The sequence below is a fragment of the Oryctolagus cuniculus genome, chromosome 10 (assembly GCF_051225735.1).
Source record: "Oryctolagus cuniculus isolate XC-2025 breed Fujian yellow rabbit chromosome 10, ASM5122573v1, whole genome shotgun sequence".
Classification (NCBI taxonomy): Eukaryota; Metazoa; Chordata; class Mammalia; order Lagomorpha; family Leporidae; genus Oryctolagus; species Oryctolagus cuniculus.
The window spans coordinates 98,226,959-98,242,284 of NC_142876.1; the positions used below are offsets into that span (position 1 = coordinate 98,226,959).

A 15,326-nucleotide genomic window follows, 5' to 3' on the forward strand; every position below is an offset into this window, starting at 1 on the left:
TGCCTGTGCTTAGGGTGTGCAGGGACTCAGCCCTAATGCCATCCAACTGCACGTCCGGCTTGGCAGAATAAAGGTCAAATAGTGCAGCAAGGCCAGGGGCAGGCTCTGGCTCTAGGGGCAAATCAAGTCACAGAGCAGATGCCCCGCGGCTGGGGCAGTCCCAGCTGGACAGCCCTTGTTGTGCAAGAGTGTGGCGGAGGCCATGTGAATGCTGCAGTGCCCGTTCCTTTCCCCGCTCCTCCTTTCTTTGGTTGAATATTCTTGGATAATCAGTATGCTCAACATAACTATATTCAAGACAAGACAATCAGAGGCCTGCTGGGGAGGGCTTCCAGCACAGTCCAGGGCTTCTGTCTAACGCTAACTTGTTGGAACTGATGCACTTTGTTGAATGTATTTTGCCTTTTTTTTTTTTTAAGATGCTTGATTGGAACAAATGAAATGCTCATTGCATTGTCCCCTTCCTGCTTGCTGTTTCCCCCTTAATTTCACAAGTCACTGGAGATAGAGTACTCTCGAGGAGGCAGAGGCACAGGAAAACCCATGAAGATCACTTCCGTCAAGCTCAACGGCATCACTTTAAAGGATTAAAGAAAATTATTCAGGAGGAAGAATAATTCTGGTTTTCTTTTTTTTTTTTTTTTTTTTTTTGTAAATTAAAATTGAAAACCTGTATATAATGGCAGTTTTAAGCAGTTGTGAGAAACCAAAAACCAGGTCTTACGCTCCGTTCAGCCTCATTTCTGCTGACTGGACAGGAAGGCAGGCGGCTGGCCAGAGTGCAGTCTTTGGAAGATGCAGAATTCAAGCCCCTTTCAGGCCCTCTTTCCCCCTGCATCCAGGTGCCCTTTAATCCCGGTTCAGAGCAGCGGGGAGAACAGGATTTCCCCCAGAGGCCTTGCTCCTGGCGGTGGGAATCCTGCATTTGCTTCCTCTGCAGGCCTGAGGGAATCGGAAGCACAGTGTTGGTGGCGACCCTTGGAGCTGCCTGTGGCCCCCTGTGCCCACCACGGCCGTCTCTTCCTGGAGCCTGGCATGCCGCCGGTTCCTTGTGAACGTGCCCTCCTCACTGGGGAAGTCCTCCTCACCCAGAGCCCTCAGGCTTTTAAAGACAGCAATTAAAGAATTTTCCTTCGCCAGTTGGTTAACCTGATTTTCTGTATTTGCCACGGTCAATACTTGTGGAGACTTTTAAATTTTATACATTAAAATTCAATTGAAACTTCAAAATATCTTGTTGATGTTCTCTTTGTCGGAAGATTCTTGGATTCAAGCATAGATAATCACTTTGTGCCCCTGGGCGGCTCACACGCAGCCTGCACGGGGACGCGTGTCCGGACCGCCGTCTGCTTGGGCAGTGTGAAAGGTTCCAGTGGGACAGCACACGCCAGGGAATGTGGGAGCAACTGTGCGAGGCAGGCCCTGAAGCGCACACTGCAGTCACGGGGCAGCCCCCCATGCGGTGGGAGAGCCGCGGGGAGCTTCACAGGTCACAGTGTGAGCCAAGGCTGCAGACTTTCGTCCTTGGTCTCGATAGTCCGGTTCCTGTCCGTGTTAACCGAGAACGTTTGGGGCTTAGCATCTGACCCTCGTGGAATTTCTTGGGGTTGCTTTAGTGGGAAAGTTTTCCCTAGAGATGGTATTTATTGTTCAACAGTGTCATCGGCGTGGTGCCACGAGTCCACTCTGGTTAGTGGCCGGGCAGCACCTACACGAAGTGTCGGAGAGAAGCCAGAGGGTGCTGGCAGCCCTGGTGGAGGCAGAGGGCAGGTTCCACACAGAGTGGGGAGGGTGGGCGCGGCTGTGAGTGGTGGGCAGGGGGGCGCTGGAGACCCACAGGTGCCAGCCGCTCGCTCGGCCCTTGGTGGATCACGTTCGAAGTGTGATACGTGTCTAAACAGAAGCGATTGGACCGATTGTATCATTTAAGTGAGGTTGCGGGACTGCGGTGGGGGCGTCGGGGAAGGGCGACTCGGGACTTTGAGGAAGGAATCTTTAAGAGGGGCCTGGGGCACGGATGTCCGCGGACGCCAAGCGTCTGCTCGGAAGGAAGGTGTCTGCACGCAGTCCTGGATTGCCCGGCGCGGCCACCTGTTTCAGAACCAACTGGGCTCCATCCAGAACTGCTGAATCCAAATCTCCGAGGGTGGAATCTCAAACGGTATTTAAGGGAGCTGCATGGGAGGGAAAATGAGCCGCACAACGCCGTGCCTTCTCCAGAACCCCGACTCGCAGCTCCGGGTACTCCGGCTCTCGTTCCAGCTGCGCGGCCCAGCTCACCTGGTCGGTCTCACCTGCGAGCACGCACTCGCGGCCCCGCCCCCGGGCCCGCGCCGGAGCCCCGCCCCTCGGAGAGACTCGGGCGCCTGGGCCCGCCCCCCGCGCCGCGCCGGGCCAATCCGGCGCTGCGATCTCAGACGTCGGGTTACGCGCGGCGCCGAGTCGGCCGCGGGGAGGAGGTGCCGGCTCCCGGCTCGGGCTCCCGGCTTCGGCTAGGCGGCGCGGCCCCGGCAGGCAGCGAGGCCGGGCGGGCCGCGGCGCCCCGCGCCCCTGCCGCCAGGCCCGCCATGCAGGGCCCATTCGGGAACGCGAGCCGTGGGCTGCCGGGCGGGCCGCCCTCCACGGCGGCGGCCGGGGCGGGCCGCTGCGAGAGCGGCGCACTCATGCACAGTTTCGGCATCTTCCTGCAGGGGCTGCTCGGCGTCGTGGCCTTCAGCACGTTGATGCGTGAGTCCGGGACCCCCGCCCCTCCGGAGGCCCTGCACGGCGAGCCTTGCGCCCGGCCCAGCTGCGGGGACCCTCCTGGCCTCACAGTTTGGGCCTGGGATCCCCGGCGCTCAGGCAGAGGCGCCTTCCTCACCCCGCGAGCCCTTGGGCGTTCCCAGCTGGGGGGGTGGGAGGCGGCGACCCCCGGCCCCGGGGTCCTTAGCTGCTCGTCGGGTCGCTGCGGCATCCACCGAAGAGGTCCGCGCCCCTCTGCTCTTTATCTCCGAGATGCTTGCCTAGGACTCGCCCCTCCCACCTCGTTCTCGCGAATTAAGGCGAAGCCCCCCTGCAGCCCGGAGCCGTGTCCCCCGAGGGGTCCCCTCGCTTGTGTAAGCCCTCAGTCAGGTGCTGGGCTGCTTTCCACACCTTCACTCTGCAGGGACTGGCCACCTCCGTTCTTGGCTAAGTCCTGCTCCCTCGCCTCGCTCGCTCGCAGCCCCTGGAGCCCAGCGCCCTGCAATCCGGCTCGCGGTGCCCCTCACCTGCGCACACACCTGTGGCCCTGCTCCCCGCGCCCGCAGCTCTATTTTCCCTTCGGTAGGAGCGAGACCCGCCGGGCTGCCCTGTCTCCCACATCGCGTGCCTTCCTCGCCTGTCTCCCCTGGCAGGCCCACCTGTGTCAGCTCTCCTAATGGACTGCGGGCATCCCTGGCTTCCCGGGCTGTTCGCTTTCCCAGCCCACTTTGATTATTGATAGTGGAAGTTTCCCTCCTTTCCGGAGTGGCTTAATGGAGACGCTGGCTCGGAGGGTCTGGGGAGGTCCCAGAGTGTTCAGTCCCCAGGGGCCCTTCCTCGGGAGTTCTGTGGAGAAGGAAGCCCTCCGTGGCCCCACGCTGTCCTGTGTGCCGTGGGGCACGTGGCCTGGTTGTTTTCTTCCCGCACACCCCCCCTCCCCTATTAAGGTACGGACACGGTGGGTGCCGTGTGGCTCTGGGGGTGTCCCTGGGATCGCCTTTTGGGGGAAGGGTAGGTTATCACTGTCTGTGCAGAGCGTTAATTCCACAAATGACTTGTTCTTGAAGCCTCTGTGAGGAGTTCCTCACACACAGAAGGTGTGCTCCTGCGGCAGCTGCGCACCTGTGCAGGGCCGCAATGCCTGTCTGTAGTTCTCTCGGGCTGGAGGTGGCCCTGGCTTCGATAAGTCTCGCAGTAAGTGCACAGCTGTGTAGTTTAGCCACCACCTACCCGCCTTGCTGTTTTCTGAACAAATACCCACTTGTTCCCGCAGCACGGGTTTGTGACAGCTTAGCTGTGATAGCTGGTCACTCGTGTGCATGTCCTGCGTGTGTGTGTGTGTGTGTGTGTGCGCGCGCGTGCGCGCAAGGCCTTCTGTGTGGTCTCTGTTCCGCGCCCCCTCCCCTCCACCCTGGACAGCCAGCCTTCCTTTCTCTGCAAAGGAACTGTAGGTTTAACTTGTATTTTGTTTCTCAACTTGGGATTTCTTAGCCTAGCTCTGCTGATGGCCTGGCGTGTCCCTGTGATTGGAGAGGGAAATGTGACTGTGACAGGGCTCCTGGCTGAGTGTGCCAAGCCACATGTGTCCGAGGGGTGACACTGGCCCTGCGAGTTTATAGGGGCTCGCTCGCTTCTCTGCGTCGTCTTCAGTGTGAGCACCAGTGCCAGTCCCACCGTGGCGTTTTCTGTGCACAGCGTGGACAGAACTTGTGGAACCAGCTGGCAGGGCCTGGGACGGCATGGGGTCGAGTGACGGGGCAAGAGCTGGGAATGCTGGCGCTGTGTCTGCACCAGTACTGGGCTGGAGGTGACAGCAGGAGCTTCATCCGCCCACCTGGAAGAGGACAGAGCAGGCCGAGGTACCGGGACTGCGAGGACAGGGGGCAGGAGGATCCCACTGACGGGACCCAGTCCCAGAAGTGCCTTTCTTCCCCCAAACCCCTTGGTGCGCTCCACCAGGAACCGTGGGCTTTTCCTTTTGGAACTGCTGGGCAGAGAAGGGGATCTTTAGGGAGCTGCTTGGCACTTTCGAATGGACTTTGCTGGGACAAAGGAGAGGGTTGGAGGTGGCCTAGGGGAAGCCATCTGTGAGCCGTTTGTCTCTGGCCTTGGTTTTCAGTCCCCTGGGCACGGGGCAGACTGTGGGACGGAGCAGCTCCCTGACAAGCCCTCGAAGGGGAGCTCGTGGTGTGTGAAGATAAGGCCTCTGCCGCCTTTGCCAATCCCGGATGTCTCCTTCCAGCAGTTCGAGATGGCAATCAGTAAGTGCCAGGCCTGTCCCCGCTGAGGCCCCAGTTGTCCTGGTCAAGGACTGCGTCCCCTGAGCTGTGCACTCAGTGCTATACTCGGAAGGTCCTGGTTCTGATGATGGGGACTGCTCGGGGACAGACAGATCGGTCCATCCACTGGTTCATTCCCCAAATTCCTGCAACAGCCTGGGCTGGGCCAGGCCAGAGCCAGCCACCAGCACTCCATCCTGGCCAGGTGCATTAGCAGGGAGCTGGGTTTGAAGCAGAGCAGCCAGGACTCAAGCCGGCGCTCCAACATGGGATGCATATGGGATGCCAGCGTCACAAGCGGTGCCTTAACCCTTGTGCCAAGGTGCTGGCCCCCTTATGTCCCTATTTCTGTTCAGAAGCCCCTTTTTTTCTCAACTTATAAGTTGCTTAGACTTTTGTTTGTTTTTCAAGATGGGGGCAGATTGTCCTGGAGTAAGATGTCCCAGGAGCGTTTGGTTTGCACAAGGGTTTCTCCTTCAGTTTCTGGTAGATGTCTTCCTTGGGGTGGGGAGGGGGACCATAGGCTAGCTCAGGCCAGACAGTGGTAGTGCAAGAGGCCAGCCATGTGGCCTCTCAGCTCCATGAGCCCACTACAGGCCCCGGGTCCCCAGGCATGTCCCCCTGCCAGCCTCGCCCTGTCAGTCCAGTGGGCTTCCCAGAGGCTGAGGGGCCTCCCTGTGCAGGCAGAAACAGCAGACATCTCGTAAAGGTACTTCCCACCCTGGGCTTCCCGGGGAGTCAACGAAGCGACCCACGGGTGTCTGGAGAAGCACTGTGTGCCCAGGGGCTCTGTCCTGACCCACCGGGGACAGACTGGAGTGGCGGCAGAGCAGAGCCGGGCGGGCCTGGAGCACCCCACACAGCTGGGGAGCTGTGCAGTCGCCGACGCCGTGAGCCCCAGGCCAGCGTGGGCCTGTGTGTGTGTGTTGGCAGTGGAGGGTGTTTGCTCTCAGGACACGTGAGTGCAGAGCAAAGTCAGGCCACCTTCACCCTGCACAGCAGGGCTCTGGGCTCAGGTGCAGACAGGAGCAAGGGTTTGGAAAGCTGGGGTGAATCAGCCCGTTTTCATGTCACAGCTATGGGGACCAGCCAGCTGGGAGAAATGGGCCAGTGTTTTACAGAAAGAGTGCTGGCACTGAGAAGTGATAGTTTTGTTCCTGTAGCCCAAAGTAAAATCACAAACCAGTGCACCTAGCTTTGGGATCGTAATGTCAGTTAAGAGTTTCTGTGATGTTTCTTATCAGCTAAGTCTCATAAGGACATCTTGGACAAGGAAGACCTAGAAAAATGAATAATAATAATAAAGCTGTAATGTCATCTAATATCCAGTCCGTAGTCATGTGTCCCCAGAGGTCTTAAGTCTTCTGTGGCTGAGTTTTTCAACACCGTGCTCCAGTCGAGCTGCACACTGGAGGAGTCCCGGCTGGTGCCGCGGCCTGTCCCGTGCCCTGGGGTTGTCTGGGTGTTTGCTTGTTGTGGTATCTGAGCTGTTTCCTGTGTTTGATCTGCTGGAGCAATTAGATTCAGACAGCCTTTTTTTTTTTTTTTTTTTTTTTTTTTTTGCAGCAAGAATAGTGCACAAGTAGCGCCCTGAGTTTTGGGTTGCACCCCACTGGGAGGCCCGTGACAAGGGCGAGTCCTCGCTGTTGGAGGGGGACCTCTCCCTTGAAAGGGTGTATTTTCCTCCCACAGTCAGTCAGTGATCCCTGCAGTGGGTGGTGGTGCTTCAGGATGCCCTGCATACCCTGATCGCCAGTACCTGCCACCCAGCGGTCAGCCCCTCCTGCCAGTCAGCCCCTCCTGCCACCCAGCGGTCAGCCCCTCCGGGTAAAACAGCGAGATCCAGGGTGGCACAGGTGGAAATGGAGCTTGTGAATCAAGACACGTGTCCCAACATGCACCAGCACCTGTCAGTGTCCTTTCCTTCCTCTAGAGGGCCAGCCCAGGCAAAGGGACAGAGAGGTGCAGGTCATGTGAGACTGGTCCAGGGTCTGTGTTTTTAGAAAGCGCTTCAGAGTGGCTAAGTGCTGATATATTTGGTAGCGTTTCTCTGTCGTGATGACCTGCCTTATTGATGCTAAAACTTCACGTCAGGAGGGAGCTGTCTGAATTAGGGGACAGTCTGACTAACTCCACCAAATGGGTTTCTCAGACTTAAATACCTCTGCTGGCCAAGCATGGCCCTGTAGGGGCCCATGGAGCCTCTGCTGCTTTAATGATCCGTTTAAAATCCGTGGCAGTTGGTGTCACACTTGCATGAAGAAGTTCAGAGTTGAAGGATTTTTACAAGTGCTTAAAAATAGCAGGATTGGGGCCGCCGGCACTGTGGTGTAGTGGGTTAACGCCCTGGCCTAAAGCGCCAGCATCCCATATGGGCGCCGGTTCTAGTCCCGGCTGCTGCTCTTCTGATCCAGCTCTCTGCTATGGCCTGGGAAAGCAGTAGAAGATGGCCCAAGTCTTTGGGCCCCTGCACCCACATGGGAGACCCAGAAGGAGCTCCTGCCTTCGGGTTGGTGCAGCTTTGGCCATTGTGGCCATCTGGGGAGTGACCTCTCTCTCTCTCTGTCTCTACCTCTCTCTGTAACTCTGTCTTTCAAATAAATAAATAAAATCTTTAAAAAAAATAAAAATAGCAGGATCCCCCCCTCTCTGTCCCAGATCGAATCTGAGCAGGCTCTCAGGATGGTGGGGTGACCCTTTCTCTTCCATGGGGCTGTAGGGATCCCGGTACCTCTTAGGGAGCCAGCTCAGTGTTGGGCCCTCTGTGGGTGTGGCTGGGGACGAGGTCATCTTCCTTGTCACCGTCAGAGTGTTTGCGTTCGGGGATCCCGTTGAAGGACGTTTCACAGGAGCTTCAGTTACTCGTTTTCTGGGCTAGGTTAAACATTGCCCTCTCTACATTTGGCCTTCTTCCTAGAGTGCAGATTGGTGGGGGCGGGGGGAAGTACTGTAATCCAACAGCAAGGTGGGTGTGAATTCCGACTCCGCGTGCATCAGAGCAGGCTGGGGCAGACACGAGTCCCGTCCTTTCCCTCTCCCTTTCTTGTGTTTTCACCTGCTGAGGTGAGGGCCACGTGGGCTGTGGGTGGCCAGTGGGTGGGCTGAACCTGCACAACTTCCAGGTGTCCTTATTTTCTTAAGGCTTTTTTTTTTTTTTTTTTAAGATTGACTTGAAAGGCAAAGTAACAGAAAGAGGCAGAGACAGAGAGAGCTTCTGTTCACTGGTTCACTCCCCAAATACTGACAACAGCCAGGGCTGGGCCAGATAGGAGTCAGCAGCCCATCTGGGTCTTTGACATGGGAAGCAGTGACCCAAGTACTTGAGCCATCACCTGCTGCCTGTAGCGGCGCATTAGCAAGAAGCTGGATCAGAAGTGGAACAACCCGGACTTGAACCGGCATCCTGTTGTCCCAAGTGGCAGCTGAACCCCTCTCGCCCCGCACTGTCCTCCTGGTTGTCTTTTGCCCGGGGTCTCGGGTAGTCGTCAGCGGTGGCATTGGCCGCCAGAGCCGGCTTCTTCCCTGCACCTGTTCTTCCTCAAGTCCTCCGTGTTCTGGCTCACAGGAGTTATTTTCATTTGGCAAACAAGCAGGGCAAGCAGGTGAGGGGCATTGTGCAAGGTCTGGTGAGCAGGTGCAGAGCTGAAGTGGAACCAGGCCCAGGCCGCAGATCATCCCGCTGCTTCTGGCCTCTGGCTTGCTTCGTCCACCCCTCTTTCCACTGAGTGCGTTTGCTTCTGACTTCTCTGAACTTGCGGCTGCCTCACTGCATTTTTAGCTAGCTGAACAGTTCTGATTTTCCTTTTGGATCATTTTTAAGGTCCAAAGTATTACCTGGAGGTTCAGGTCATTTTATAGCTACTGGTAGCATTAAAGAAATAAATGTGAAATGATTTGCCAGTCATTTCATGCATGGAGAGGGTACTTCAGAAAGTTTGTGGGGAAAAATGGAATTAGAAGGCAAGTGTATTTTGGTACAGAAAAAATTGTGAGGGACAGGCATTACGGTGAGGCAGGTTAAGCTGTCACAGGGAATCCCCACATCCCATATCAGAGTGCTGGTTTGAGTCCATCTGCTTTGCTTCTGATCCAGCTTCCTGCAGGTGCTCCTGGGAGACAGCAGGTGGTGGCTCAGGTGCTTGGGCCCCTGTGAAAGGACTGAGTTCAGAGCTCCTGGCTGTTGCAGGTATTTAAGGAGTGAACCAACAGATGGAAGGTCAAGTGTGTGTGTGTGTGTGTGTGAGTGACTTTCAAGTAGGAAGAATACATAAACATTTTAGAAAGCATGTTGAGTTCCATGCATAGTTTTCCCATAGTATATGTTGTCCGTGAACTTGCTGAAGGCCTTGCGTGTGAGTTGCATCTTTGGTTTGCCTTTCTGGCTGGGCCGAGGGTGGTATCGTGTCAGGTGGAGCTCCCGGCAGCCCGAGAGGGGTGTGCATGCTGAGGATGGGATTTTCCACAGCACCAATGGTTTCAGGTTACCCACTGCTTTCCACAGACTTCGCTTCCCTGGTCCTGTGTGACGGTGAGCAGAGCCACCAACAGCCTGAAGAACTGGGGGTACCTGTGAGTCTCCCAGATGTGGCTTCCTGCCAGGCTGCCCACCTAACAGCCCTGAGCTTTCCCACTCGGCCCTGTTGGCAGTCTGGACCAGGTGGGCCTTGGTTGTGGGGGCCGTTCTGTGCGCTGTATTGTACTCCTTAGCACCCCTCAGTGTGTAAGCCTAGATGTTCCAGGTGCCACCAGCTGTTTACTGGGTGCAGTGTCACCAGTCCAGCGTGGGCATCACTCAGGAAAGCCCCAGCAGCTCTAGAACGGGTCAGTGGGTCAGGATGCTGTCCCCAAAGCGTGAGCTCAGAGGTCTGTGAGGATTTGTTGGGTGTGGGTGCTGCCTGCTGGAGTGGGCCACAGGTGTGTGACAGGCCCTCCCAGCTCAGCGCGGAGGATGCTTGCCGAAGGCGGAACGTACGTGGCGGGTGGGGATGAGCGATTCTTCGGGGCCTTGGTGCCTTCCCCTGCCGGGCACTTGCTGGAGGCAGAGCGAAGGCCAGGGCTGACAGCCCGGAGGTGTGGTGAGAGCAGAAGGCTGTGTGGAGGAGAAAAGGGCCTGTGGCCAGTTCTGGGGCTGGAGGGTGCGTGGAGGGGCTCCAGAGAGCTGGCCTTGTGATCCGTTTGCACTGATGTTTTGAAAGCTTCTTTTTTTTTTTTAATTAAAAAAAATTTTTTTTAATTTATTGGAAAGGTAGAGTTGCACAGAGAGCGAGATCTTCCATCCACTAGTTTACTCTCCAAAGGGCCACAACGGCCGGGGCTGGGCCAGACCAAAGCCAGGAGCCAGGAGCTGGCTCCAAGTCTCCTACATGGGTGCAGGGGCCCAAGCACTTGGGCCACCTTCCACTGCTTTCGTGTATGCATTAGCAGGGAGCTGGATCAGAAGTGGAACAGCCAGGACTCAAACTGGCACCCATGTGGGATGCCAGCGTCACAGGGGGTGGTCTAACCTGCACGGCAGCACCAGCCCCAACAGTGTTCTTTTTAAAGCACTTTTATCACCATGTCGCTTTTACATCTCCTGCGGCCCTCCTGGGGCACATATTCTGTGTGTGGAAAGAAATGGGGGTCCAGTGTCCTTCCAGCCCCCTGTCCTCTTGGCAGTGCCTCTGACATGGCTGGGGCAGTAACGGGGGCAGATGTGTTGTGTTTGCTCAGTGCCAGGCAGAGCTGCTCTGGGAAGCAGCTATCCATGGTACCTCTGTTTTCTAGATAAGGAAATTGAGTCCCACAGGGGTCAAGTAACCCACCCAGGGTCACCCAGCTGGTGAGCGGCAGAGCCGGGCAGTGCAGCCCTGGAAGCCTTGCTTGTGGGTAATAAAGGAAGCAGCTGGTATTGACTGTCCCCTCCTTCCACTCGGGTACGGGTCAGTAGCGGCACTCCCGGCCCTGGTTTCTTTTCTTTTTTCTTTTCTGACAGGTAGAGTGGACTGTGAGAGAGAGAGAGACAGAGAGAAAGGTCTTTCTTTTGCCATTGGTTCACCCTCCAATGGCCACTGTGGCCGGCGCACCGCGCTGATCCAAAGTCAGGAGCCAGGTGCTTCCTCCTGGTCTCCCATGCGGGTGCAGGGCCCAAGGACCTGGGCCATCCTCCACTGCACTCCACGCCATAGCAGAGAGCTGGACTGGAAGAGGAGCAACCGGGACAGAATCTGGCGCCCTGACCGGGACTAGAACCCGGGTGCCAGTGCTGCAGGTGGAGGATTAACCTAGTGAGCTGTGGTATCGGCCTCTTTTCTAAGATTTTTTTATTTATTTGAAAGTTACAGAGAGGCAGAGGCAGAGAGACAGAGATCTTCCATCCACTGGTTCACTTCCCACATGGCCGCAATGACCAGAGCTGGGCCTACCCAAAGCCAGGAGCCAGGAGCTTCTTCTGGGTCTCCCATGCAGGTGCAGGGGCCCAAGGACTTGGGCCATCTTCTACTGCTTTCCTAGGCCATAGCAGAGAGCTGGATCAGAAGTGGAGCAGCCAGGACTCGAACCAGCACCCATATGGGATGATGGCACTGCAGGCAGTGGCTTTACCCACTACGCCACAGCACCAGTCCCCAGCCCTGGTTACGTATCCAGCCTTGCTTTGCATGACCTGATGGCTACACAGAAGCGGCAAGGCTGCAGTACGGTTCTGGCAGCAGGCAGCGGGCTCAGCCAGTCACGTGCTGGGAGCTGCCGTCGCCCACTCTGAGGCTTTAGTAAGCTTGGGCTTTGCTCTGGAATGTCGTGCACAAGAACTCCAGTAGTCAGCATGTTCTAGAAGTCCTGTCACTGCCACAGCAGGATCGTCGCCCGCTGAAACTGCTGTTGTGCCCATGAGAACAAGAACCTTGGTTCGAGGTCATGCCCTGCCACCACACGCACGCCCCGCCCCACCGCCACCGGTTCAGCATAGAGCATCTACCTTCCAAAGGGCATCTGTGCCGGAGGCCGGCCGCCCCCCAGCCGCTGCGGAGAGGAGGAGGCAGGAGCTGCCCGGCTCAGCAGGAGCCAGGACATGGTTTTATTTGGGGGTTGCGGTGTGGGGATCCTAGAAGAATATGGGAATGCTGGGGACTTGGGACCATTGTTTTCTTCGCACTTGGTCTCGGGTGTTTGTGGCTTTTCCTGTCACCGACCCAAGACAAGCATCGAAACTTTTCTGACTTTTCCTTTATGTTCTTGCTTGTGGGTGGAGTGGTGTGCGCAGTAGCCCGGGACACAGCCAGGGCCAGCGCTGGGCATGGCATGTGTTCATCTCTCTCTGAGTGCTTGTTCCAGGCTGTGGGCTCTGCGGGGTCTCTGTGCTCCCCTGTGCTCTTCACAGCCTTTCCCACGTTCTTAGAAGACACTCGATGATGCGAGTGACGGAACAGGGTACACCTGACACAGGCACGAGAGGCCATCCTGCAGCACCCTGCATCCTGGCCAGAGCTTCGTCAGGGCGTAAGGGCGAGGGTGAGCCCTGGGGCCTAAGGCAGTCTGGGGAGACTTAGGTGCTTGCTTTATTTCTTGTACTCCTCAGCACCCCTGGCTTGGGATCCCTGGCTTCGTCCGCCTGTCCTCAGCTTTCTCCGTAACAAATCCCAGCAGTTACTAGCCAAAAATTTAAAAAAAAAAAAAAAAATCAGTTTAGCAGATTACATATTGATTTTTTTCAGTGTGTATTTAAGTTTATTGACATCGGAAATAGGTAAAAAAAAAAAAAAGTTCAGAAACGCCCAGCAGATGTGCTGAAGTGTTACTGGCAGAGCTGGGTTCAAGCGTCCCCGCCGTGGGTGGGGTCTTCCTCTGGCTGTGGCTCTTCTGTGACAAGTTCTTGCTCTCCCAAGCAGAGGCCCTCACACCAGGCCAGTGTGGACAGGAGCTCAGGCTAAATTTTGGGCTGGGGTGACTGAGGTGTAGGGTGCAGGGGCAGCATGGTCCCAAGGCATTTGCCAGCCTACAGCCAGGCCCCTAGAACTGCTGACCCGTGTCTGGGAGCTCCCCGTCCTCACCACTAGAGCTGCTGTTGGGTTAGGTGGTGGGTCCTTCTTAGCCCAGGACTTGGGGGACAGCCAGGCTCCTACGTCCTCCTCCTCTGAGCTCTTCCTGTGCTGTGGACACTGCCAACAGGGCTGCTGGTCCCTGACCCTGTCAAGCCCATCCCCCTGCCTCCCCACCTAGCTGTAGCCTGTTCATTTTCCAGGAGACTCCCTGATAACCTTGGGCCAGGTGGTTCTTCTGCCTTGGAGTCTGTGGGCTGCCCAGCTCCTGCCCGCCCGGCCTGTGCTGGCACATAAAAGGGAGCGTCAGAAATCTCTTGGAAAAGTGGAATTGCATTGAATTTGGTTCAGGAAATTGTTGAAGTCCATACAGATTTTTCTCATAATATGCATTTTCAGTGACTTTTTTGGAATACCCCTTGTATGCATGGATTTCAAAACTCTTTGCACCAAGAAACATTTTAATTCCATCTCATTTTTTAAAGATTTATTTATTCACTTATTCGAAAGAGTGACAGAGGAAGAAGGAGCGGGGGAGAGATCTTCTGTCCACTGGTTTACTCCCCAAATGGCTACCACAGACAGGTCTGGGCGCGGCCAAAACTAGGAGCCAGCAGCTCCTTCGGAGTCTCCCACATGGGTGGCAGGGACCCAAGGACTCGGACCATCTTCTGTTACTTCCCAGGTTCGTTAGCAGGAAGCTGGGTGGGAAGCAGGGCAGCCGGGACTCCAGCCAGCGCTGCCATATGGGTGCGGCAGCTTGAGCCACTGCACCACAGCGCTGTCTGGAATGGAAAGTGGGGGTGAGGGGGGTGCTCGCAGGAAGTGTGCAGCCCAAGCCTGCTCCTGAGAGCGGGAGCTCGGGGGTGGGGGCCCCGGGCCTTTCCTCACTGGGTACTGAGTACCTGGGCCCGCGTTGTCTGAGGACACAGGTGATCTTTTATGTAACCATGGAGCAGTAATCAAAACTAAGGACGCTTAGCGGGAAAGCCCTCTTGTCGGTACTCCATCCCTGTTCAGGTTTCATCCGTCGCCACATGATCTCGTAGCGGTTTTTCCCTGGTCCAGGGTCACCTGTGGCATCTCCTTGCCACATCTCTTCAGTCGCCTGCAGTCTGGAACAGTCCCCTGCAGGCTGGAACAGTCCCCTGCCTTTCTCTGTCTTCTCCAGCCTTGGCACGTCTGAAGAGGACAGACGGGTGATTTTGCAGTACGTCCCAGATGGGCTCCATGTGATGCCGTCTCGTGGTCACGTCCAGGTTATGGGGTTTTGACCTGGCTGCTTTGTTGGGGTGGCTCCTGCAGGTGTCTCTGCCGTGAGGTCACAGTCTTCCCCTGGGTAATTAGGAAGTGATTTTCAGGGAGACTTTGAGGCTGTAGAAATACAGGACCTGTTTCGTGTTCTCTGTAAAGTCTGCCCTGCTTGGGAGGTCAGAGCCACGAGTAAAGTGAGGACCCTCTGGCCGGTCTTTGGTCTGGTGACTGTCCGGCGACAGCACTGAGTCCCATTTGTAGAGGGTGCGCTATGCGTTGAGTCCTGTGGTGAGTGCTCTGTGTTGTTAACTCCTTTGCTCATTTTAACTCCATGAGAGGAGTGCTCTTTTTATCCTGCTTTACACTGGGGAAACTGAGGCCCTGAGAAAGGGGTTTGTCTGAGGCTGTGACAGCCCTAAGTGGCAAAAGGAGGACCCAGGGGCCAGCTCCAAGATAGAAAAATGAGGCCCGCTCAGCCTCACGAGCCTGTGTCACAGGTGCTGCAGAACAAGGACAGCTGCTGGGGAGCCAGGTGCCGGCACGTCCGCCACTGTGAGACCCTGGAGTGCTCCCCGGTGGAGCCCCGGGAGCACTCAGTGGGTGCCTAAGCTTCCACTGCTCCAGAGAGCGGGACACGGCTTAGAAGCAAGCCCGGTACTTGTGTTGACAGACTCGGTGTCTCCTGCCGCCCTGTCACAACACAGATGGCTTCTGACGCCAGATGTCAGGGTTCTCCCCACACACCGTGGACACCAGCTGGCGTCCTCTCACTTCTGACACTGTCTAGCTGCAGACAGCGCCACGTCTCCCAGCTTACGGGCTCAGTGTGCAACACTGCCCCGTCCGCCTTGAGCGGGCTGCGAGCCCCAGGCTGTCACCGGGCTGCTGCCGGCAGCTGCAGATGAGGGAGCACAGCCTCCTGGGGTTCAGGTGAATTGCTGGTGTGACTCACGGAAGTCAAGGAAACACTCGGGTTTATTGGCTATTCCAAGGGACACTGCATTTTAACTAGCATGTAAAGTAATATAAAGGATATTTCCTATGCAGATGAAGAAGG

The 15,326-nt window shown here is 56.5% G+C and overlaps 1 protein-coding gene across 2 annotated transcripts in view; it reads left to right on the forward strand.

The window, feature by feature from the left end:
• The first annotated feature begins 2,424 nt into the window (after positions 1-2,424).
• Positions 2,425-15,326, forward strand: part of STIMATE (STIM activating enhancer) — a 38,456-nt gene continuing 25,554 nt past the window's right edge. For both annotated transcript variants that reach the window (XM_008260802.5, XM_070050726.2), the window contains exon 1: positions 2,425-2,727. In XM_008260802.5, the coding sequence (XP_008259024.1) occupies positions 2,568-2,727 (160 nt within the window). In that variant the 5' untranslated portion in view covers positions 2,425-2,567. The remainder of the gene's footprint in view (positions 2,728-15,326) is intronic.